The 24,915-nt window shown below is 35.3% G+C and overlaps 1 protein-coding gene across 1 annotated transcript; it reads left to right on the forward strand.

Moving 5' to 3' along the window:
• The first annotated feature begins 916 nt into the window (after nucleotides 1-916).
• On the forward strand, nucleotides 917-11,312 carry LOC100758916 (vomeronasal type-2 receptor 116-like). The gene is made up of 6 exons (XM_027407933.1): nucleotides 917-1,122; nucleotides 4,650-4,929; nucleotides 5,310-6,116; nucleotides 6,855-7,082; nucleotides 7,507-7,630; nucleotides 10,393-11,312. The coding sequence occupies exons 1-6, from the start codon at nucleotides 917-919 to the stop codon at nucleotides 11,310-11,312; spliced, it is 2,565 nt and encodes an 854-aa protein (XP_027263734.1).
• Nucleotides 11,313-24,915: the final 13,603 nt, after the last annotated feature.

Here is a 24,915-nt window from a genome sequence, read left to right on the forward strand (position 1 = left end):
CTGATAATACTTACTCAAAAACTATGGAGTTAATTGCAGGTACTACTCTATTTATATAAAAGAATAAATTGGGAAGCCTATATTGTAGATATATAAATGTCTGATTTCAAGATATCAACCCATGGAAACTTAGGCCCAGATTTCATAATCTGGGGCCTCCAATATAATATTTAGTTTTGTCCTTGACTTTGAGATACTACTTAACATTTCGGATTTTTGGATGATGATTGGTTCCTTATCTAATACATTTAACTCGGGAAGTTTTTGTTCATTATCAGACAAAGTCAGTGCCTGTGTGCATGTGTGTGTGTGTGTGTGTGTGTGTGTGTGTGTGTGTGTGTGTGTGTGATAGAAGACAGAAAGACAAATAGAGAATGAATGTTTTGTGGATGTCTGAACACCAAGTAAATGATGGTACATTGCATATCACAGATATTCATGTACATGATACCTGAATGTCTATAGTGTGCTCTGTCTAGGATTAATTGTTTCTGAGGCTTCCATCTTAAACTTGTTCCAAATGTCTGATGCAATCTGCTAAAATTGTGATCAGAAAAGCTGTTTTGCAAACTATGCTTATTACATAATTTACTCAGGAGGAATCTTTTCTGGGGCCTTCAGGTTGACTAATATGTTCATAATTATAAATAATATGGAAGGAAGAATTATCCTTAAACAAAAGTACCAAATGTTGCTTGCACCTGCATATGAGAACTCAGATGCAGAACCTGAGGCCTAATAATGCATAAGAGTTCCCCAGAGAACAATTTGGGAGAAAAAGTATTGGGAAATATCAGCTTACTCATTAGTGACTACAGTAATAAAAAGAGACACATATATGTACAGACATATTTGACTACTGGTATTCTGTGTAAATTGCTTGCTACACTTTTAGCTAACCTTTCATCTTGGTGACATGATAAAGATGCTCTCTTTGATGGTTGTCTTCTTGATCCTGAAGCTCTCCTTTCTTTTCAGCAGTTCAATTGAACCCAAGTGCTTTTGGAGATTAAAAACCAACAAAAATTGGGAAGGAGACAAAGATATTGATTGTTTTTTTTCAATTTATACAAAGCGGGGTCATGTGAAGAATGAACACTTCAGTGAGAATCTAGATAAGCGGTCAGTAATTTTCACTTATTTGTTCTTAATTGAAAGTCAATGTAAATAATACATAGTAGAGATATACATAGGCAGACCCTAATACTCCATGTCTTCTGTCTGTTTTCCCTCCCTCACTACCAAGGGTATAATTAAAATTTATTTTGTTTACTGTTGGTTTTTTTCCCCATTTCTCACAGGTTAATGATATCTAAGTCATCTTAATGGAGTTGGATTTTTCATATCAGAACCTGAATTATATACATCTAAAAAAACCTATTTTCTGTAGGAATACCCTAAATAGTGGCAGATTTCATTGCATGGTGGCAAGTGATATCCCTGATAAACATAATCCAAAGCACTGTCATGAGTTTATTTCCTAGAGATTGACTAAAATTTTCTTTCAGTAGTTTGCTAGTGTTTCTGTCATCAGCAGAGAATGGCCAATTCCTATAAAGAGAGATCTTTAATATGTCTACCCTGCTTCATGATTTTATTTCTTAAGAGAATACTACATATTTATAGTTTGTTTTTCATTTCATATCTGCTATGCTGTTGGACTACTAACACTGAAATCATATACAGAAAAAGAAAGTCCATTTACTATGAGAATGTAATGCTTTCGGTTAAATTTTGCTTCACTTGAACACATCCATTGCCACATGGTTTTTATTATTGACAATGTCAGGCATTTTCCAAAGTTCTATGTTGTAAATATGTGAAGCATCCATTTATAAAATTCTAGTAGGATGCTTGAACACTTTTTAGAAGAGTGTCTATCACTGCATGTAGAGTATGGGAAGAAAATGTACAATATGAATTTGTTTTAATCTTGAGTTGAGGAACTCATTCAATACACTGGACCAATATTCTGCATCCATTGGTTTTCACAAATAAAATCCCTCAGGTTTGTTGCTTTATCTGGGATCTATCCAGGTCAATACACATGTGAATTAAATTAGCCTTGATTAGTGTGTGTGTGTAATAGACTAGAATTTCCATATGACAGTTCCTGTGATGACTTACCTAATGATTATTTCTGTGACTGAGCAAAGGCTTCTCCTATGTCTTCAGTTATTCACTAGAATGTGTGATTTGTTGATATATTGAAAGGGGAAAATTATTATAGGTATTTCATTTTTCATATATTTTAAGAATTCTTATAGGTTTGCTTCCAGGGTTACAGAAATGCTTGTGCTCTGATCAATAGAGTTACAGTTTGCCAATATCTATATGTGGAATACTTTATAAGGTGTTTAAATCACTCTGTGTGTACCTTCTAAGGCAATTGTGAAATCCCAAACTTTCCTGATATTTTCTTATTTATTTAATACATGATGCCAATGTTTTCGGTCATAACTCTCTCCCACCTAGAGGTATATAGTATTATCAGGGAAAGAAACTAATTAAGTTCCATTCAAAACAAGTCAAAATTGGAAAAATGTGAATCTGTATATATTAGTTCTATTTGAAGCTTATATCCTTAGGTACATTTTATTAGTTCTTTAAGAGTTTTGAATATTGTGCTTTGATGATATCTGCTCTCCTCATGAAGTGGTATTTTGACCCATAAAGTCTAATTTGTGTTGCTTATATTCATTTGTATATGGTACCTGGAAATAGCCATTTTTGAAACATCATGGGCCACAGTCCTAAAGAAAACTGCATCTTCCTCTTCCAGCATTGCTACTATTGATTCACTTTTAGTTATTTTCTTGTGTATGGAGGGAGATTTGTGTCTACTTTCTTTCTGATATTTATATATACTGGATTTCCACAGCACAGGAAATTTATGACTTTGAATAAAGCAGGGTATATGTACAGAAGACAAGTTAATGCAAGATAAAAGGAAATTGGGATTATTCTATTTGTAATAGATATTGATATCCTGAAATAAAGTACTTTCATAAGCTTATAAACAAATGATGGCCACTAAATTTGAGGCTTAATTAACAGTGCCTTAAAATTGGAAAAAGCCATGTCATTTTTCTGCTTTGGATCAGAAATCAATATGGTAAAATAAAAAGGAAATGAACTCCCGCTTTGCCATATATTAAAATGAAAACACAGAACTGGTGAGTCATTGAACAAATGAGGAAATATGGAAATATTGATGATGTCGCCCCAAGAACATGTTTTAAAAACTATGTAAGCTACTAAACCATCAAAGATTTGATATAGAAACCATTAAATAAAAAGTGAATGAATAATAGCATTTCATGGAAATTGAATGTATGACTCTATAAGAAGAAGAAACACAAATTCTAAAACTTTACTTGGAAGACAAAGGTCTACATGAGTTGAGATATTATCGTTACACAACAGTAACCTCACTGGTTTAATTGGAGTAGTCAAATTAAACTAGAGACAACATACATCAATATAATCCAATACAAAATGGCAAGGCACTAGAAAGCAGTGGATGTTTGGGTATTTCTTAGCAAGACAGAAACATTAAAGAAATAAAAAAAACACACAAATTGTGTTATTCAAACACAAGAAGCACAAAATTATAGAGCATGTTTACTTTTCTGTCTATTTGAGACTAAATACACAGTGACAAAGTGAGCTAATGTATTTTAATGTGTAACATGGCTAAAAAGCAATAAAATATTACATGAGAGGAGGGAAAAGCTGAAACAAAATAAGAAAAACAGTAAAACGTTAATGATTATTTAGACAGGATTGTCAGTCTGAATAAGACTATATCATAGAATCTGTGCCCCTTTAAAATATGTTAAATAAATGCATGGGAATTAATGTGAAGTGATTAAAGAAGAAACAACTCTTTATGAACCAGAATAAACAAATGGGAATCAATGCCAAGTCTCTAATGTTTAGACAAGTGAATAAAAATGAAATCCATTATTAGAAATTTTGATGTCCATGGGAATAGGAAAGGGCTCATTCCTGATGAAAAATATTGTTGTTATTATCAATAGCATATCACCAAAGAACAAACAGCATTAAATGAAAAAAAAGAGGACAAATGTGTATAACATGGAGAGAAAGAATAAAAATTATGCAATTTACTTCTTACTCTACTATTTTTCTCAGAGCCAGTGACATAGACATAAAATTTGGCTACCCATTCGTTGTGTGCATAAAAACAATTTCTTGGCCAGGGCTGCTTCTCTGTAATAAAGCATCATAACCTAGGTAACAGATTATACCCCTTTAATTTTTTCATGAGTGTTAATAATTAGAATTCCAAAATAATGAGCAGATTAACTTTATTTGGCAACATGCTTCATAAAATGCTTGCAGACAAAGGAATGAATCTGTATGAAAGTTCAAAATCACAGGATAACACACGAGAGATAGCTACCTATACCCTTTCAAAGTCCTTACTTAATTCTACTGATCTCAAATTCTCATACACCATACTTCTACAGATCTCACATTCTCATACACCATAGTAAAAGAACTTTGTGTAACCATACCAATGGGTTAAAACACAAGAATTAAATACAGAAACAATATTAGTGTTATTCAATATTATCAGGCTTGGAGTCTAATCTCTAATCATGTCTTGGCTCTGTTTCCAGATTGACAGCTAAGAATATCCACTTGATTTTGTCTCTTTATTTTGCCCTCAAAGAAATCAATCAAAACCCACATTTTCTACCCAACATTTCACTGCTAGTCAAAGTCGAATGTAGCCTACTAGATGACTGGAGAATAAACAGTTTAGCCTCAAAAAGAGGTGAATTTATTCCAAACTACTACTGCATAAGTCAGAGAAGATACTTAATTGTACTTACAGGACCAATGTGGCTAGCATCTGCCATCCTTGGGCCACTCCTGTACATCTCCAAAACACCAGAGGTAAAGTTGGGGGAGCTAATTTTTATAATACATTGGCTGCTGTCATTCTCTTTTATTTTGAATACTAATTCATTGCAAGCATGAAATTGTTTTATGTCTATGTTGATGCAGAGAATTCAAAACATAAATACTGAGATATTCTAGAGGCACATGCCACTACTTTAGGATAAACAGAACTTAATATCAGCAGAAACTTGAAGTGATGCAGATTAGTTTTTCTGTACTTTATAAGATACAAGAAATTAGATATGATCCTAATAATCACATGAGAAGTTTGTACTTCCAAACACTCATGGGTTTTGTTTAGTGTACTAAGTTCTAGACTGAGCATTATGTATTCTACCTCCTTTAACTTATTTCTTATGTTCTGTGGCCTTCAGCTTTATTACGGGCCCTTGAATCCTCTCCTGAGCAGCCGAGAACAATTTCCATATCTGTACCAGACGGCTCCTAAGCACACATCTCTGGCCTTAGCCATGGTGTCATTGATGGTCCATTTCAGCTGGAACTGGGTGGGAACAATCATTTCGGATGATGACTTAGGACTTCAATTTCTCTTGGAATTGAGAAAAGAAATGCAAAGAAACACTGTGTGTTTATCCATTGTGAGTATCATTACAAACGATCCTACAGTATTCCTGAAAAATATAAATATATATTATAGCCAGATCATGATGTCATCAGCAAAAGTTGTTATCATTTATGGAGATAAAGACTCTTACCTACAAGTGAACCTTAGAATATGGAATTCAATGAACATTCAGAGGATTTGGGTCACTACTGCCCAGTGGGATATGATCATACATGAAGGAAAATTCCTCCTTAACTCCTTCTATGGGACTCTCACTTTTATACATCACTATTCTGAATTAACTGGCTTTAAAACATTTATCCAGACAACACACCCTACCAACTACAGTAATGATATCTCTCTTGCTAGATTGTGGTGGATGTATTTTAATTGTTCTTTGTCATCATTTAATTGCAAGAATCTGAAGAATTGTTCAACCAAAACAATATTAAACTGGTTATCCAAGAACCATTCTGAAATTTCTTTGAGTGGTACAAGTTATGACCTACATAATGCTGTGTATGCTGTGGCCCATGCACTCCATCAGATGCTTCTGCAACAAGTAGATACATGGCAAAGTAATGATGGGAAAGGACTGGAATTTGATTCTTGGCGGGTAATATGTATTCAATTGTATGTCACGTAGTGTTATGGTTATAATTTTCTTAAAGGACACTCTATGTTCTCTCCAATGACTCTAAAATCTTTTGTTTTCAATACATCAATTTCTGTACTCTTTCACTATGTCATGTAACTTTATTGTTCATTAAATTCTAGACAAGTCAACACTAAAACAGACTCATAACCTAAGCTCATACTAGTTACTGCAATATTTCCAACACATTTGCATCTCATATTTTTAATATTTGAAACAAAATTTAATGTTTCTTGTGAAATTCCTATTGGCAACAAGATGCTGACTGTTGTTTAAGTGATGAAAATGGGTAATCAATCTCATGAAGAGATCCCAAATAACACCAATAATTCGGCTACATTTTTTAATCTATTAATTACATCAATTTCCTAGCTGATTAACATTATAGAAGAAATGGGATGGCACTTATAGGCATATTGTTCAGTTGTTCATGTCTTAGAGAGTTAACTTCACTGAGAAATTGGTATTTCCAAGTTGTAGTGATATCTTAAATACATGTAAATAAATTAATAATGGAGTAATAATATGATTTATGTATGACTATAAATCTATGATGATTTTTTTTCCTTTTACTATCAGAGCACTTATAATAAAGTCACATTTTTAGAACAGATGAATGAAAATTAAAGACAATCTAAACTCCACGTTTTCTTTCCTAATCTGTAGGCATAGTTGAAACTAAAATAATAAATGTTTCAGATGGTCCCTTTCCTGGAAAACATTCAGTTTATAAACCCTGCTGAAGACCAAGTGAGCCTGAATCAGAAAGAAAAATTGAATGCAAAGTATGACATTTACCACACTATGGATATTTTGCCAAAACTCGGTCTTAAAGTGAAAATAGGCACATTTTCCCAATATTTACCACATGGTCAACAACTGGGTATGTCTGAAGAGGTGATAAAGTGGAACACCGATATTAAACAGGTGCATTGCACTTATTTTTACAGCTCTGCATGCAACATAGGTCCCCAAAATCTCAAGTTGACTTTACCATTATCACAGAATACAGCATTTTCAAATTTACTCACAAACTAATTTCCCACATTCCTAAACTTGCTTTCACATTTTTTTCAGTAGCATACTATATGTGTGTGTGTCTGTGAGAGAGAGAGATGGATAGATGTAAAATGTATATGCATAAACACAAACATATATATATATATATTTCACATTATACTAATCACTATAATTCTATACTATGTAACAACATAATACAATGTAGTGTTACTACTTAATTTAATGCATGTGTAGATAAGGATGTTTTACAATAGTGCCATTTTCTAAGTCACTATGACTACAACCAAGCAGGTAAATTTCTTGTTTCTAATACATTTGTGGTTTTCCTCAGACTCCAACATCAATGTGCAGTGTGCCTTGCAGTCCAGGATTCAGAAAATCCCCTCAGCAGGGAAAGGCTGTCTGCTGTTTTGATTGTATACCCTGCCCAGAGAATGAAATTTCCAACATGACAGGTGAGTATGTAATTCACAAAAAAATTTACTTAGATTATTTCTCTCATATTAACATAGTTCTCAGTGACGTCTTAGGGTACATGATGTTAAATCTCATCATGTAATTATATGAATTAATAAGTCTTCCCCTTGGAATAGCACACTCTTGTGTCCAGTACTACATATTGGCTCATTATTCTCAAACATTGAACATAATAGTTTCTTTTGGTAACTGCATTAGAATATGAGACATCACTGTAGCATTTATCTTCCACCCTGGAATTCAGTAGTATGCAATACAGCATTATGTAATGCATCTAATTCTCTTCCTCCCTAGCACATGTGAGCTGCATATTCTTATTTATCCAGTGCATGGCAAGTTTGTGACAAGTTGTAGATGCTCAGAAAGGTAAACCCTGTTTGAGAAGCATGTGTTTTATAATGTGATCTATGGTAGATAACTCTGTCACTTGGTAGGTTGTACTTTCACATGAGAGTTTGGAAGCCATGATAGGATTCTAAATAAAAAATTTATAGAAAGTTTGAGGACAAGTACAAACATAAACTTAGTTGGGAATATCTCCATTGTGAAAAGGGTCCTGTACAACTTCTGAGATGTTTTTGATAGTGCATCAGGTTATTGAATTATGTAATTTCTTTTGTAATGGTGACACATAAGGTAAATACTAAACTTACAATTTCATTTAATCTTCAGTTCAATATATTTTTATTCAGTTCAATTTAAACTTGAGAAGTGTAGAGATACATATAGAGTTCAAAGACAAAAAATATACATTGAAATGTTCAACATATTTTGTAGAGTACCAAATGAATAAAGCGATAAAACAGCTGTATGGCCTAACAAAAAGAAAGTTGTTTTTAATATATTGTCTTTTGAGTAATTGAAACTAATAATATGCAACAAAAAATTAAAATTTACTTGATGCCATTTGTATCCTTAATGCTTGAAACTAAACATTTTATAACAAATCATAATTATAAAATTATTAGAAAAATAAAAATGTCTGAATATTTTTGTCGAACGGTTTAGATGGCACTGCTTAGAAAACTAAGAGAGTACATGAGTAATTACAAAGGAACATATATCCCTAAATGGAATGAATGATATCACTGCTTTTAATTTTGCTCTGATGTGTACTCACAATTGAAAAAAATTGAAGGTGTTATTTTATAAATTACACAATATGGGTGGGAGGAATCTCCTTCCTCTCTCCTGTTTTTGGCATGTCTATGTCCTTACAATGTGGAAAAACATATATTTTGTACTGTATTGCAATAGTTATATTTCTTTTTAATATTATTAAAACTAAAATTAGTATTATTTCACAAGTTAGAAATATTTTAAGGTAATTACAAAGCTATCTAAGAAACATAAAAAGGAAAAGAAATATTTATTTACTCTTGGTACTCTCAGAGGCATTGAAGAAGAGTTCCATTTAGCATTTTCAAAGTATGTATGGATATGCTTACAGAAAATGCTGTTGGGGAAATCTTTCTGGAGCAAGCACAATGATACCAATGAGAATAGAAGAGAGGCTATGTTACTGATGACAGGATAACTTGTGAAAGGCCTTGATCCTCAGTCCAATTTACTTCTCATTTTATACTCTAAAATTACAAGGTGGAGTGAGCAAGCAAGCAAGATTTTACAGAAGCATATGTGACACTCAAAGGTTGTTAAGGACAAGGACTCATTGTTTCAGCTATTTCTCCAGGTCATTCTGTTCCAGGTATCCAGTGGAGTCATAATGACAAAAAGGCACTACAAGCAGTGCTTTAAGTAAATCTGTAAACAAACCAATCAGTCATTAGTAATAAGTACTATTTAGTCTTTTCTACCTTATTCTACTTTAGTATGAGAAAGTCCTCCTCCCACTAGCTGTGAGTTAGAAGTACCTGATCTTTAGAACAGAAAGGAGTCATAGATATAATTTTTTACTTAGGTGAGGAAGTCATCTTGGCTTTATATTTTCAGAACAATGTAACTAATTTTGAATTTTGGTTTTCATCTGTAAATCTTTCTATTATGATACTAGGAATTACTTATCAAATAGACCAATTTACATGAATATACTTAAATTCTTGTATATAAAGACATTTGTAAACAATTTTCTTGGGAGCATTGGCAATCAAATATAAAAATTAGGAAAATGGTAGGTACAGTTTCTAACTAGAATTCATACACCAACTCCTAATAGTAAAGTGATACTTTTACCATGTAGAGACTTTAAGTGGTAAGTGGTCCATGCTTGTCTCTGCTTTTCTGGATACTATTTATGTAGTCACTTATGAAATATATGGGCTTAGAGGATTTTGCATATCCAAGACATTACATAAGGACATTAGCATCTGGTTTTAGCCTTGAGGCTGAAATGGGAATTATATATGGAAGAAGTTCTTTATATGTTTGTGAATTTCAGAATTTTACAGAATAATTAAGAATAAATATGTCCTTCCATGAATTCCTCTCACTGTGTATTTTATTATACAAACATAAATAGTCATAGACTATTATTTTCTGGCAAGTTACTAAAGACATCATAATATGGAAGAAAAATATAAGCAAGATATTCACATAATCGTGAAAAAGGATAATATATTTTGAAGTTGCTACTAATTCTTAAACAAAAACCAAATTTAACTTTCCATCTACCACAAAAGATGAAGCCAATTTGACAAGAAATTTCTGATGCCTTTATATAATATGTCTTGTGAATGATCAAGAAATATTAAACCTGATTTTTATTTGCTTCCCATACCAGATATGGATCATTGTATAAAGTGTCCAGATGATCAATATGACGACCCTGGAAGAACGCACTGCCTCAAAAAAGTTGTGACATTCTTGAGTTATGAAGACCCTTTGGGGATGTCTCTTGCCTGCTTGGCCCTGGGCTTCTTTGCTCTGACAGCTCTTATACTTTGTGTGTTTTTGAAGCACCAAGACACACCCACTGTCAAGGCCAATAACAGAACTCTCAGCTATGTTCTACTAATGGCCCTTATCTTTTGTTTTCTTTGTTCCTTGCTTTTCATTGGTCATCCTGTTATGGCCACATGCATCATGCAGCAGACCATATTTGCAATCATGTTTACTGTGGCTGCTTCTACTGTCTTAGCCAAAACAGTTACAGTAATACTGGCCTTCAAAGTTACTAATCCAAGTAGAAGGTTGAGGTGGCTGCTTGTGTCAAGGGCACCGAACTACATCATTCCAATTTTCACCATGATTCAACTGATTATTTGTGGAATCTGGCTGGGCACTTATCCTCCATTTGTTGATGCTGACGTACATGCTCAAAGGGGCCATATTTTGATTATCTGTAACAAAGGTTCAATTATTGCTTTCTATTGTGTCTTGGGATACTTAACCTCCATTGCCATTGGAAGTTTCACTTTGGCATTCTTGGCCAGGAATCTCCCTGACACATTCAATGAAGCCAAATACCTGACATTCAGCATGCTGGTGTTCTGTAGTGTCTGGGTGACCTTCCTTCCTGTCTACCACAGCACCAAGGGGAAGGCAATGGTGGCTGTGGAAGTCTTCTGTATATTGGCCTCCAGTGCAGGTCTGCTTCTTTGCATCTTTGGCCCAAAGTGCTTCATTATTTTGTTAAGACCTGAGGGAAATTCTTTTCAGAAGTCCCGGAATGTGCATTTTAAAATTCAAAATGCTCATTAAATTTCCCTGACTTGTTTGTTAGAACAAACTTGTCCACAAGGCAACACTGAAAGTTTGAATGTTAAAATTTTGGTCAAAATATATAATATATTCTCATCAATACTCATTAACAAATGAAAATCTACATATTAGAATTCTCAAACTTGATCTAAATCTTAGTTCTCATGAATAAAATTGTGTTATTAGTCACTTCTACACCTGTAATGCTGGTTTCTTTCATTTTTATGCTTGCATTTGAAGAGTATAATAATAGGGAAATGGATCTACATTTTACAAATTACCTTCTTCCAGTAGAAATTGCATTTTAGGGTTATGTTCCCTAATACATAATTATGGGAGAAAGGTATGTGGATATTTGCTAAGTGAATGGAACTCTTACTATTACTTTTGGAACCACAGTTGTTTGCTAAAACTTGGGATGATACAAATGAAGATAATGTGTGATATATTTCATTCTTATTTAATTTTAAGTCTGGAAGTAGTCAATGATCCCCTGAATGATCAAACATCATTATACCTAGTTGCACCATTAAATAAACATAGGGTGTTATTAAAAAACATAAAGAAGTGGAAAGGAGTGTGTTTGTGAAAGATATGGGAAAAGTTGTAGAAGAAACAAGTAGTATACTTAATTACATCCTACTTTCCAAAAGTCCTACATAGGAAGAGAACCAATAACATGGTAGAACCAGAAATGAATGAATGAAAAGATAAGTATCTACAATAAAGTATTATTAAGAGCAAAGTATCTGGTGGTATATTATTTATAATTTATTAAAACTTGCCTGAGGATTCACAGAGCAAAGTCAGTTTCAGGCAATAGAGATCAGGCAGTGATGGTACACACCTTTAATTCCAGCAGTCAGAAGCTAGGAGGTAGTAGTACACACCTTTAATCCTAGGACTCAGGATTAAGAGTAGATGATATTCTCTGAGCCAAAATACAGTGGGGTGGGCCTAGTCCCTATCCCAAAGTATATGATAGACTTTTATGACCCTCTATGGAAGGCCTCACCCTCCCTGGAGAGCACAAAGTGTATGTGATAAGTAGGGTGTTAGTTGGGGGAGTGGTAGGAGAGGAGGGAGGGAGTGGGAACTGGGATTGACATGTGAAACAATCTTGTTTCTAATTCAAATAATAAAAAAGAGTAGATGAATCTCTGTGAGTCCAAGGCCACCCAGATCTACACAGGATGGATCTAGTCCCAAAGAGAAACAGCTCACATAAAGATGAGTTCAGCACTTGGGATCACACTAGAGGGGTACAAAAGATAGGAGCAGGGTCTTCAACAGTCTTTATCATGTACTCATTCTCCAGCCACATTCAGCATAGGAAGACATTGTGGTCTCAGGATTATCCAGACACAATGAGGGGAGGTTACAGTATGAACTTTGGTGGAGCCAGGAGTGCCTTTCATCTCAGGTAGAATAAGAGCTAGTGACGAGATGCTTGGCTTTTCTGATCTTCATCTTATATAGCTTGAACTTAATATCCGTATCTGGGTCATTTGTTTATCATGTAACAAAAGTATAAGTTGTTTGAGGACCTCCATAAATACATATGGAATGCACTACATACCAGAGTTCTGAACCAGATCATTAGCTCACAAAGAAAAAATGATTCTCATATTGGTAAGAAATACAACTTTTATTCTTTTTACATTTATGGTTACTCGTCTCATTCATAATATAAAGAATATCACAGCCTAAATATTCTAGTGTTCAATTTGTCTCCATAGGAATAAATGTGTTCCTTCTTTGTCTTTCAGTATTATATGAATAGAGTCAGTAATTTTATCCTCTTCCACATTTGAACTGAGTATGATATTCTCATATCAGTTTATCCCATTTTCAAAGAAAACTGAGATACTCCTCCTTCAATTAGATTCTCAATTTAATACTATACCTTCTCCAGAAAATCTTATACATTGGCTAAACTTGTTGATAGCAGGAAGGCATCACTCATTTTGAGAATATGCTTGTTTCCTATTGACTGAATTAGGTATCTTTAAAGTAGAGTTCTAGGATTTCATGAACTGTGCAGGGAATACATAATTTGTAGCCATGTTGGGAGCATTATCTACACTCATTTTATCCTCCATAGTTTCTTTCTTGACTCTCAATATCTCATGATTTATTAAACGCCTTAAATATTGTAACTAATGATGTGTAAAATGAGTCTGGAGTCCTTAGCTAACTGTTTGAAACCCCTGTATAAAGTCAGGAAAGGCTGTGTCAGTAAAATGGACAATGATACTGTGGCCTTCCCAATCATCTGTGTCAAGAATGGTACAGTTGCCCATGCTTTTTATTTGTTGAGATTGAAAGACAGCATGATCCCTCTGGTATTTCCCACAAGGTGTTCTACCCAGTACTTCTGATGGCACAGTTGATCATTCCCTCTAGAATGGTTCATCAAACAGTCCTAGTAGGTCTTCGTCCATCTTTTTCTTTGCTGCATGACAATATGAACAGCAAGGTTCCTTCTCAGGATCTACAACTGGCCCTGAACAGGGTACATGATAGTTATTGGTGTAGAATTTCACAGCCCAGATGCAGATTGGCTCCAAACACAAAATCTGTACAAATTATAGAGCTGATTGATTACGTGGGGGGGATAGGGGGATGGGGGTGTGTGTGTCCAGATTTAATTACATGGGAGACTGAAGGATCTTGATTAAGCTTCCATAGCTTAGAGTGTATCCAAGAGAGATGTGACTTAGAGAACAGATCATCTATGTTAATGGGACCAAAGTCTCTATTTGACATCTTATAAATGGCAAAGTTCTCTGTGAATGAAAGAGGGTAAAGCTTAATTATTCCTTAAGTTCGACTTATGAAGTTGCAAAGTGGCTTGAAGACGGAAAAGGAATATATGCATAGAGAGCATGAGTTGTATAAGAGAAGTTCATAGGTGAGAGTCAGAGTGAGGGTAACTTGAAGAAAGAGGCAAGTTGCAATGCAAAGAAGCAGCCTGCTACACAAAAGTCAAGCATTGAATGAGGCTTGACTCAGGGAAGTCACTAGACTCATAAACTCTTATATAACCACAATCAAATTTCCCAGAAACTATGCATCCCACATTTACTCTCTGCCACCACTTCATGGCCCACTTCACCAGATAAGATTCCACACTTATATCACCAGTTCCAGCAATAGCCTTTACTACATTTGCCAAATGTCTGCACTTTGACTTAGAAACCTCACTAGGATTGAGCTTAACAAGGCATCCTTATGAAACTCCTTTAGAACATAAACATTAAATGTCCCAAACACAGGGTCCTAAGCACCAGATACCTGTTCAATAACTTCGTAACTTGCAATAACATGAAACAGATTCAAACACCAATTCAACACAACATAGATAAGATTTTGATACCAAAAAAAGAACTCACTACTAACTCTAGTTTCCTAGGTGCCATCACAAGAACATAAATGAGAACAACCAAAATAATAATTACTCATAGAAAATTAATACTGATGGTAATACCTATTAGAAAGTTGTTTACGAAGCATACCAGAAAATAATTTCAAGATAACAATAATAGCATAGTCCAAAATCTCAAAACCCAAATGAATGAAAACACAAAGATATAGAAATCAAAAATTTTTATTGAACAAAATATTGAAAGTAATTCAAGATAAAAAACCAAAAACCAGAATTTAATAAAAAATACATAATATCTGGTGAAAAGGCCAATGTAAAATAAAACAAAATGAAAAATTAAATAATTTTAAAAATTAACAAAAAATCCTCATCAATAGGTTAGACCAAGTCTAAGAAATTACCAAGTCTTGATTTTGAGGTAATGTATAATTGAATCACACAATCAAATTAGATATAAAATTAAAAATAAAATATAAAACCCAGAAAGGAACATGTAGAAACATTGGGTCAAAATAAAAATTCCAAACATACAATTAATGGGTATAGAAGAAGGAGGGGATACTATCAATAAAATCACAAAATGAAGTTTCCTTAATATAATGAAAATAACGTCCATCTGTGATAGTTAAGAATGAAGTTGGTCACCATAAAGTCATAAAGAGTTACACTATTAGGAGGTGTCGCTTTGATGGCATAGGAATGCCCTTGTTAGAGGAAGTACATCATTAAGGATGTGCTCTTTCATGCTCAAGCCATGCCCAGTGCCTGAGTTCAGTTTCTGTTGCCTGCAGATCAAGATCTAGCTCCTTCTTTAGTAACATGTATGCCTGCATGGTGCTTTTGTCTGACCATTATAGTGGACTATACCTCTGAAACTGTAATCAATTCAATTAAATATTTTCTCTTACAAGAGATGCCATGGTCATGGCATTTCTTCACAGCAATAGAAACTATAACAAAGATGCTATCAAATACAAGAGGCATGTCAAATACCAAATAGATAGAACTATAAAGTCAGCATTCCATACATATAATAATCAAAACACTAGATATACACAAGAAATAAAAAGATTCTAAAATAAAAGAACAATTCATATACAAAATAACCTCATGGGAAACACAGTAGATTTGTTTTATTGAAAATATATTCTCTCTGGGATCTCATGCCTGGGGACTGCAAACAGGTCGACTTACCCCCAGCAAACCAAGCAACTGCAAGTCTGCTGATACCCCTGGGTTACTCCCGTACCACCAAAGGAAAGGTGAGCTTGGGCCCCTTTCTTAGGCCATATTTCTGCTTGCTCACATTAGGATGTCCTGGCCTGCGGAATGCGGAAAAGTCAACTTGCCCCAATGGGCCAAAGAACCCCAAGTCTGCTAATACTCCTGGGGTACTCCAATCTCCATTCAGAGGAGAGGTGAGCTTGGGCCCCTGTTTCAGGACAAATTTCTGGATGCCCAATCTGGATTCTCATTGCCAGGGGACCAAAGACAGTTCAACTCACTCACAGTGGAGGAAGCAACTGCAAGTCTACTGACATTGCTGTGCTAGTCCTGCTCCCACCCACATGGGGCAAGAGTGCCTCAGACCCACCTGCAGCCACCATGAGACCCATCAGAGTATTGGACATGCATGTACCCACCAGAAGAGAGCCTAGGAATGGAACCCACCAGGAGAGGAAGAGAACACACCTGCACCCACTGGAAAAAGGAATGAGAAGAAGAAAATATAACAATACATTGAGTGACATAAAAAGCAATATGATGCCACCAGAGTCTAGGGACTCTATGCCAGCAGGACCTGAACACTCCAATAAAAATGAAAGAGAAGAGAATGACCTTGAAAACAATATCATGAAGATGAGAGAGATACTAAAATAGGACATGAGAAAAATCCATTAAAGATATGGAAGAAAGGACAAGCCAAACATTGCAAGAATCAAGTCAAACATTAAAAGGTTTGACAGCTGAAATAGACACATTAAAAAGAGTCTGAGGGAATGAAGGAATTAGAAAAGATGGGTAAGTGATCAGGAAATACAGATGCAACCATAACCGAACAGAATACAAGAAATGGAAGAGGGAATCTCAGGAATTGAAGATAAACTAGAAGAAATAGTTTCATTGACCAAAGAAAATCATAAGTCCAACAAATCACTAAAACAAAATATCCAGGATATATGGGACACCATGAAAAAGCCAAACCTAAAGAAAATAGGTATAGAAGGTGAAGAAACCCAACTCAAAGATGCAGAAAACATTCAACAAAATCATAGAAGAAAACTTTCCCAACCTAAAGAAAGAAATGCCAATGAAAGTACAAGAAGCTTGCAGAGCATCAAATAAGGTGAGCCACAAAAAAGACCCTCCATCACATATTAATCAAAATACCAAACATACCGAATAAAGAAAGAATATTAAGAGCAGCAAAGGAAAAAGGCTAAGTAACCTATGAAGACAAACTTATCAGAATTACACGTGACTTCTCCATGGAAACTCTGAAACTCAGAAGGACCTGGATAGATAGTCTACCAACTTTAAGAGAACATGGATGCCAGCCCAGACTACTATACCCAGCAAAGCTTTCAATCCCTATATATGGAGAAAACAAGATATTCCATGATGAAGCCAGATTTAAACAATATGTAACTACTAATCCAGCACTATAGAAAGTACTGGAAGGAAAACTCCAACCTAAGGAAATTAACTACACTCAAAAAAAAAACATAGGCAATAGATAATCCCACTTTACTAAAACCTAAAAGTAAAAGTAAGCTAAATCCACATACAATACCACTACCAGCAACAAATCAAAAACAAACAAGAATTAATAATCAATGGTCCTTAATTTCCCTCAATATTAATTGTCTTAACTTGCCAAAAAAAAAAAAAAAACAAGCAAACCGAATAGATATGAAGACAGAATCCATTCTTCTGCTGCATACAAGAAACACAACTCAACTTCAAAGACGGACTTTATCTTAGAGTAAAGGGTTGGGATAAGATTTTCCAATCAAATGGACAAAAAAAACAAGCTGGTGTAGTATTCCCAATATGTAAAAAATAAGACTTCAAATTAAAATCAATCAAAAGAGATGAAACAGAATTTCACATACATCACAGGAAAAATCAATTAGGAAGAAGTCTCAATTCTGAACATCTAGGCCCCAAATAGGAAGGAACCCATGTTCATAAAAGAGACATTACTAAAACTAGAATCAAACATAAGAACTCACATAGTTAAGTGGGAGATTTCAACACCCCAATCTCACCACTGGAATGGACTACAAGATAGGAACTTAACGAAGAAACAAAGTAACCAACAGAAGTTATGACACAATTGTGTTTAACAGACATCTATAGAACATCCCATACAAACACAAAAGAATACACCATCTCTTCAGCACCACATGGAATCTTCTCTAAAATTGACCACATACTTGGCAACACAGCAAACATTAAGAGGTATTAAAAATTGGAATAACCCCCTCTATCTTGTCAGACCAACATTCTTTAAAGATAGAATGCAACAACAATACAAATTCCATAAATTCTACAAACTCATGGAAATTGAGAAGAAGCAATTGCACCATTCTTGAGTCAATGAAGAAATAAAGAAATTAAAGATTTCCTAGAATTCAATGATAATGAAGACACAAAATACCCAAAATTATGTGACACTTTGAAAGCACTATTAAGAGGAAAGAAGATAGCACTATGTGCACATATAAAGTCACTGGAGAATAGACACACTAGAGAATTAGCAGCACAACTGAAAGCTCTAAAACAAAAAGAAGCAAATGCAGCCAGGAAGAGTAGACACCAGGAAATAATCAAACTGAGGTCTGAAATCAGTAAAGTAGAAACAATACAATTCAAAGAATCAATGTAACAAAAGAGTTGGTTTTTCGAGAAAATCAGCAAGATAGACAAACCTTTATCCAAACTAACCTAAAAGCAGAGAGAGAACATGGAAATTAACAAAATCAGAAATGAAAGGGGGTCATTACAATGGACACTTGGGAAATCTAGAGAACCTTCAGGTAATACTTTGAAAAACTTACTCCACATAATTCAAAAATTTAAAAGAAAGACAATTTTCTGGATAGATATCACTTACCAAAATTAAATTGAGGACAGATAAGCAATTTAAACAGGGAAACAGACTTATAATGCCTAGTAAAATAAAAGCAGTCATCAAAAGTCTCCCAAAAAGTAGCCCAGGGCCAGATGCTTCAGTGCATAATTCTACCAGAAATTCAAGAAACATCTAATACCAATTCTCTTCAAAGTATTCCACACAATAGAATCAGGAGGGTCATTACCAAATTCTTCTTACCAGACTTCAATAACCTTGGTAAACAAGGCACACAAAGACACAATTAAGAAAGAGAACTACAGACCAATATCCCTCATGAACATCTATGCAAAAATACACAATAAAATACTGGCAAATTGAATCCGAGAACACTTCAGAGAAATCATACCAAGATCAAACAAGCATCATCCCAGGGATGCAGGGGTGGTTCAAAATGAGAAAATCCATCAAGATAAGCCACCATATAAACAAACTGCAAAAGAAAAACCACATGATCATCTCACTAAATGCTAAAATCTTTAACAAAATACAACACTCCTTCATGATAAAGGTTCTGTGGAAATCAGGAATAACAGGAACATACATGAATATAATAAAGGCAATACACAGTAAACCAACAGCCAACATCAAAGTAAATGAGAGAAACTCAATGCAATTCCTCTAAAATCGGGAACAAAACAAGGCTTCCCACTCTCTCCATATGTCTTCAATATTGTACTTGAAGTTCTAGCAATAAGACAAGAAGAGGAGATCAAAGGAATACAAATTGGAAAGGAAGAAGTCAAACTTCCACTATTTGCACATAACATAATAGTTTACATAAGTCACCCGAAAAACTCAACCAGGGAACACCTACAGCTGATAAACACCTTCAACAAAGTGGCAGGATACAAGATTAACTAAAAAAATTCAATAGCCCTACTATATACAGAGCATAAACAGGCTAACAAGGAAATCAGAAAAATATCACCCTTTACAATAGCCACAAACAACATAAAATATCTTGGGGTAACACTAAACAAACAAGTGAAACACCTGCATAGCAACAACTTTGAGTCTTTTTGTTTCATTTTTATTGGAAAGAAAGTTATTTTACATGTCAATCCCAGGTCCCTCTCCCTCCCCTCTTTCCCTGCCCCCCAACTAACACACTACCTATCCCATACCCATGCTGCACCCCAGGGAGGGTGAGGCTTTCCATATGGGGACTTCAAGGTCTGTCATATTCTTTGGGATAGGGCCTAGGCCAACCCACTTGTATCCAGGCTCAGGAAGTATCCCTCCTTGTGGGATGGCCTCCTAAATCCATTCCTATGCTAGGGATAAGTACTGATCCACTACAAGAGGCCCCATAGATTTCCAAGGTCTCCTCACTGACACCCACATTCAGGGATCTGGATCAGTCCCAGGCTGGTTTCCCAGCAATCTGTCTGGGGACTGAGAGGATTCCCTTGTTCATGTCAGCTGTTTCTGTGGGTTTCATCAGCCTGGTCTGGACCCCTTTGCTCATCAGTCCTCCTTCTCTGGATCTGCATTTCAGTTCGCTTGAAGGTTTAACTGTGGGTGTCTGCTGCTACTTCCACCAGCTACTGGATGAAGGCTACATGATGGCATATGAATTACTCATAAATCTCATTATCAGGAGAGGGAATTTAAGGTAGCCTCTCCTCTGTTAGTTAGATTGCTAGTTGGTGTCATCTTTGTAGCTCTCCAGACATTTCCCTAGTGCCTGATTTTCTTTAAACTTATAATGTATCCCTCTATTATATTATTGCTTATCTTGTTTTCTTCTGTTCTTCCCCCAACTCAACTTCCCTGCCCCATCATGTCTTTCTCACCCATCCTCCTCTCACCTTCTCATTCTCCTATTTCCCTCTCCCCTCCCCCATGCTCCCATTTAGCTCAGGAGATAGTGTCCCTTTCCTCTTCTGCAGGGGACCATGTATATCTCCCATAGGGTCCTACTTGTTTACCAGCCTGTCCGGCAGCCTGGGCTACAGGCTGGTAATCCTTTACTCTATGTCTAAAATCCACATATGAGTGAGTACACAACATGCCTGTTTTGGGGACTGGGTTACCTCACTAGTTTCTTCTAGTTTGGGGGACTGGTTTCTTCTAGTTCCATCCATTTGCCTGAAAATTTCAAGATTCCATTGTTTTTTTTTTTCTCCAGCTGATTGTAAACCATTGTGTAAATGTACCACATTTTCTCTATCCATTCTTCAGTTGAGTGGCATCTAGTTGTTTCCAAGTTCTGGCTATTACAAATAATGCTGGTATGTACATAGTTCAACAGATTCCTTGTTGTAAGAATGTGATTCTTTCGGGTATATGCCTAAGAGTGGAATTGGTGGATCTTGTGGTAGACTGCTTTCCATTTTCCTGAGGAATCACCATACAGATTTCCAAAGTGGCTATATGAGTTGGCACACCCACCACCAGGAAGGAGTGTTCCCCTTTCTCCACAACGTCCCCAGCATAATTTGACATTGGTGTTTTTTACTTCACCAATTCTGACAGTTGTAAGATGGTATCTCAGAGACATTTTGATTTGCATTTCCCTGATAACTAAGGATGTCAAACACTTTCTTATGTGTCTTTCAGCCATTTTAGATTCCTCTATTGAGAATGTCAATTTGCTTCATACCCCACTTTATAATTGAATTATTTGGTGTTTTTGAGATTAGCTTCTTGAGTTCTTTGTATATTTTGGAGATCAATCTTCAGTGGTCTGTGGGGTTGGCGTATATCTTTTTCCAATCCATGGGCTGTCGTTTTGCCTTGTTGACTGTGTCCTTTACCTTACATAAGCTTCTCAGTTTCAGGAGTTCCCAGCTATTAATTGTGGGTCTCAGTGCCTATGCTACTGGTGTAATGTTCAGGAAGCAGGCTCCTGCACCAATTAATTCAAGGATATTTCCTGCTTTCTCTTCTAATAAGTTGAGTGTGGCTGGGTTGATGTTGAGGTCTTTGACCCATATGGACGTAAGTTTGGGCATGGTGATAGAAATGCATCTACGTGCAGTCTTCTACATTCCAGCATCCAGTTATGCCAGATCATTTGTTGAAGAGGCTTTCTTTATTCTATTGTATACCTTTAGTTTCTTTGTCAACAATCAGGCGTTCATAGGTGTGCAGATAAATATCAGGGTTTTCAACTGGATTAATGGAATCCAGTTGGGTCTACCTGTCTATTTTTGTGCCAATACCAAGCTGTTCTCAGGACTATAGCTCTATAATAGAGCTTGAAATCAGGGATGGTGATGCCTCCAGAAGTTCTTTTATTATACAGGTTTGTTTTGGCTATCCTGGGTCTTTTGGTTTTCTATATAAGTTTGAGAATTGTTTTTTTAAGGTCTGTGAAGAATTGTGCTGGGATTTTGATGGGGATTGCATTGAATTGCTTTTGGCAAGATTGCCATTTTTACTATGTTGATCCTACCTATCCTACTTATCCAAGAACATGGGAGATCCTTCCATTTTCTGGTATCTTATTTAACTTCTTTCTTTAAAGACTTGAAATTCTTAAGGTACAGGTCTTTCACTTTTTTGGTTAGCATTAACCCAAGTTAGTTTATGTTTTTGTGGCAATTTTAAAGGATGATGTTTCTCTGGTTTCATTCTCAGTACATGTATCATGCATATATACAAGGCCACTGATTTTTTCTGAGTTAAACTTGTATCCTGCCACTTTGTGTTTATCAGCTGTAGGAATTCCCTTGTAGAGTTTTTTGGTTCACTTATGTAGACTATCATATTATCTGCACACAATGAAATCTTGACTTCTTCCTTTCCAATTTTTATCCCGTTGAGCTCCTTTTGGTTTCTTATTGCTCTAGCTAGAACTTCAAGGACAATATTGAAGAGATATGGCAAGAGTGGAAAGCCTTGTCTTGTCCTGATTTTAGAGGAATAGCTTTGAGTTTCTCTCCATTTAGTTTGATGTTGGCTTTTGGCTTACTGTATATTGTTTTTATTATATTCAGGGATGTTGCTGTTATTTCTGATCCCTCCAGGACCTTTATCATGATGGGATGTTGGATTTTTTTCAAAGGATTTTTCAGAATCTAGTGAGATGATCATGTGGTTTTTCTTCTTCAGTTGGTTTATATGGTAGATTACATTGATAGATTTTAGAATGTAGTACCAACCCTGCATCCTGGAGATGAAGCCTACTTGATCATAGTGGATGATTTTTCTAATATGTTCTTGGATTCAGTTTGCCAATATTTTATTGAGTATTATTGCATCTATGTTCATGAGGGGTATTTCTGTAGTTCTCTTTCTTAGTTGTGTCTTTGTGTGGCTTGGGTATCAAGGAAATTGTAGCCTCATAAAAAGAGTTTGGCAATGAACCTTCTGCTTCTATTGTGTGGAACAATTTGAGGAGTATTGGTATTAGCACTTCTTTGAATTTCTGGTAGAATTCTGCACTGAAGACATCTGGCTTTCAGCTTTTTTTTTCGGGGGGGGGAGATTTTGATGACTGCTCCTATTTCCTTAGAGGATATAGGTCGGTTTAAGTTGCTTATCTGTGCTTGATTCAATTTTGGTAAGTGATAACTGTCCAGAAAATTATTCATTTGCTTTAAATTTTTGAATTTTGTGGAGTACAGGTTTTCAAAGTATGACCTGAAGATTCTCTGGATTCCCTCACTGTCCATTGTTATGTCCCCCTTTTCATTTCTGATTTTGTTAATTTGCATGTTCTCTCTCTGCCTTTGGTTAGTTTGGATAATGGTTTGTCTGTCTTGTTGATGTGAACCAACTCTTTGTTACATTGATTCTTTGAACTGTTTTCTTTGTTTCAACTTTATTGATTTCTGCCCTCAGTTTGATTATTTCCTGGCATCTACTCCCTGGAGTGAATATGCTAGCATTTGTTCTAGAGCTTTAAACTGTGATGTCAACTCTCCAGTGTAACTATTCTTTAGTTCCTTCATGTGAGCACTTAGAGCTATGAACTTTCCTATTAGTAGTGCTTTCAAAGTGTCCCGTAAGTTTGGGTATGTTGTGTCTTTATTTTCATTGAATTCCAGGAAGTCTTTTATTTCTTTCTATAATTCTTTATTGACCCAAGAATGGTGCAATTACATGTTCAATTTCTGTGAGTTGATAGGTTTTCTGCAATTTGTGTTGTTTTTGAATGCTAACATTAAAGCATGGTGGTCTGATAAGACACAGGGGGTTATTCCAATTTTTTGTACCTGTTGAGGTTTGCAATGTTGCCAAATATGTGGTCGATTTTTGAGAGGGTTCCACATGATGATGAAAAGAAGGTATATTCTTTTGTGTTTGGATCGAAAGTTCTGTAGATGTCTGTTAATCCCAATTGGGTCATAACTTCTATTAGTTCCTTTGTCTCCTTGTTAAATTTCTCTCTGGTTGTCCTGTTCAGTAATGAGAGTAGGGTGTTGAAGTCTCCCACCATATCTGTGTGAGGTCTTATTTGTGATTTGTGTTTTAATAATGTTTCTTTTAGGAATGTTGGTGCCTTTGTATTTGGGGCATAAATGTTTAGAATTAAGATTTCTTCCTGATGGATTGTTCTTATGGTGAATATGAAATGACATTCTTCATCTCTTTTGATTGATTTTAGTTTGAAGTCTAACTTGTTAGATACTAATATAGCTACCCCAGCTCGTTCCTTGAGTCCATTTGATTGGAATATCTTATCCTAACCCCTTACTCTGAGGTAATGTCTGTCTTGGAAGTTGAGGTGTGTTTCTTGTGTGGAGCAGAAGGATGGATTTTCTCTTCATATCCACTCTGTTAGCCTGTTTTTTTTTATAGGCAAGTTAAGACAATTAATATTGAGGGAAATTAAGGACCATTGAGTGTTTATTCTTGTTTGTTTTGGATTTGTTGGTGGTAGTGGTATAGTATGTGGATTTAGCTTACTTTTACTTTTAGGGTTTAGGAAAATGGGATTATCTATTGCCTATGTTATTTTGAGTGTAGTTAATTTCCTTAGGTTGGAGTTTTCCTTCCAGTACTTTCTATAGGGCTGGATTAGTAGTTACATATTGTTTAAATCTGGCTTCATTATGGAATATCTTGTTTTCTCCATTTATAGGGATTGATAGCTTTGCTGGGTATAGTAGTCTGGGCTGGCA

The sequence above is a fragment of the Cricetulus griseus genome, chromosome 3 (genome assembly GCF_003668045.3).
Source record: "Cricetulus griseus strain 17A/GY chromosome 3, alternate assembly CriGri-PICRH-1.0, whole genome shotgun sequence".
Classification (NCBI taxonomy): domain Eukaryota; kingdom Metazoa; phylum Chordata; class Mammalia; order Rodentia; family Cricetidae; genus Cricetulus; species Cricetulus griseus.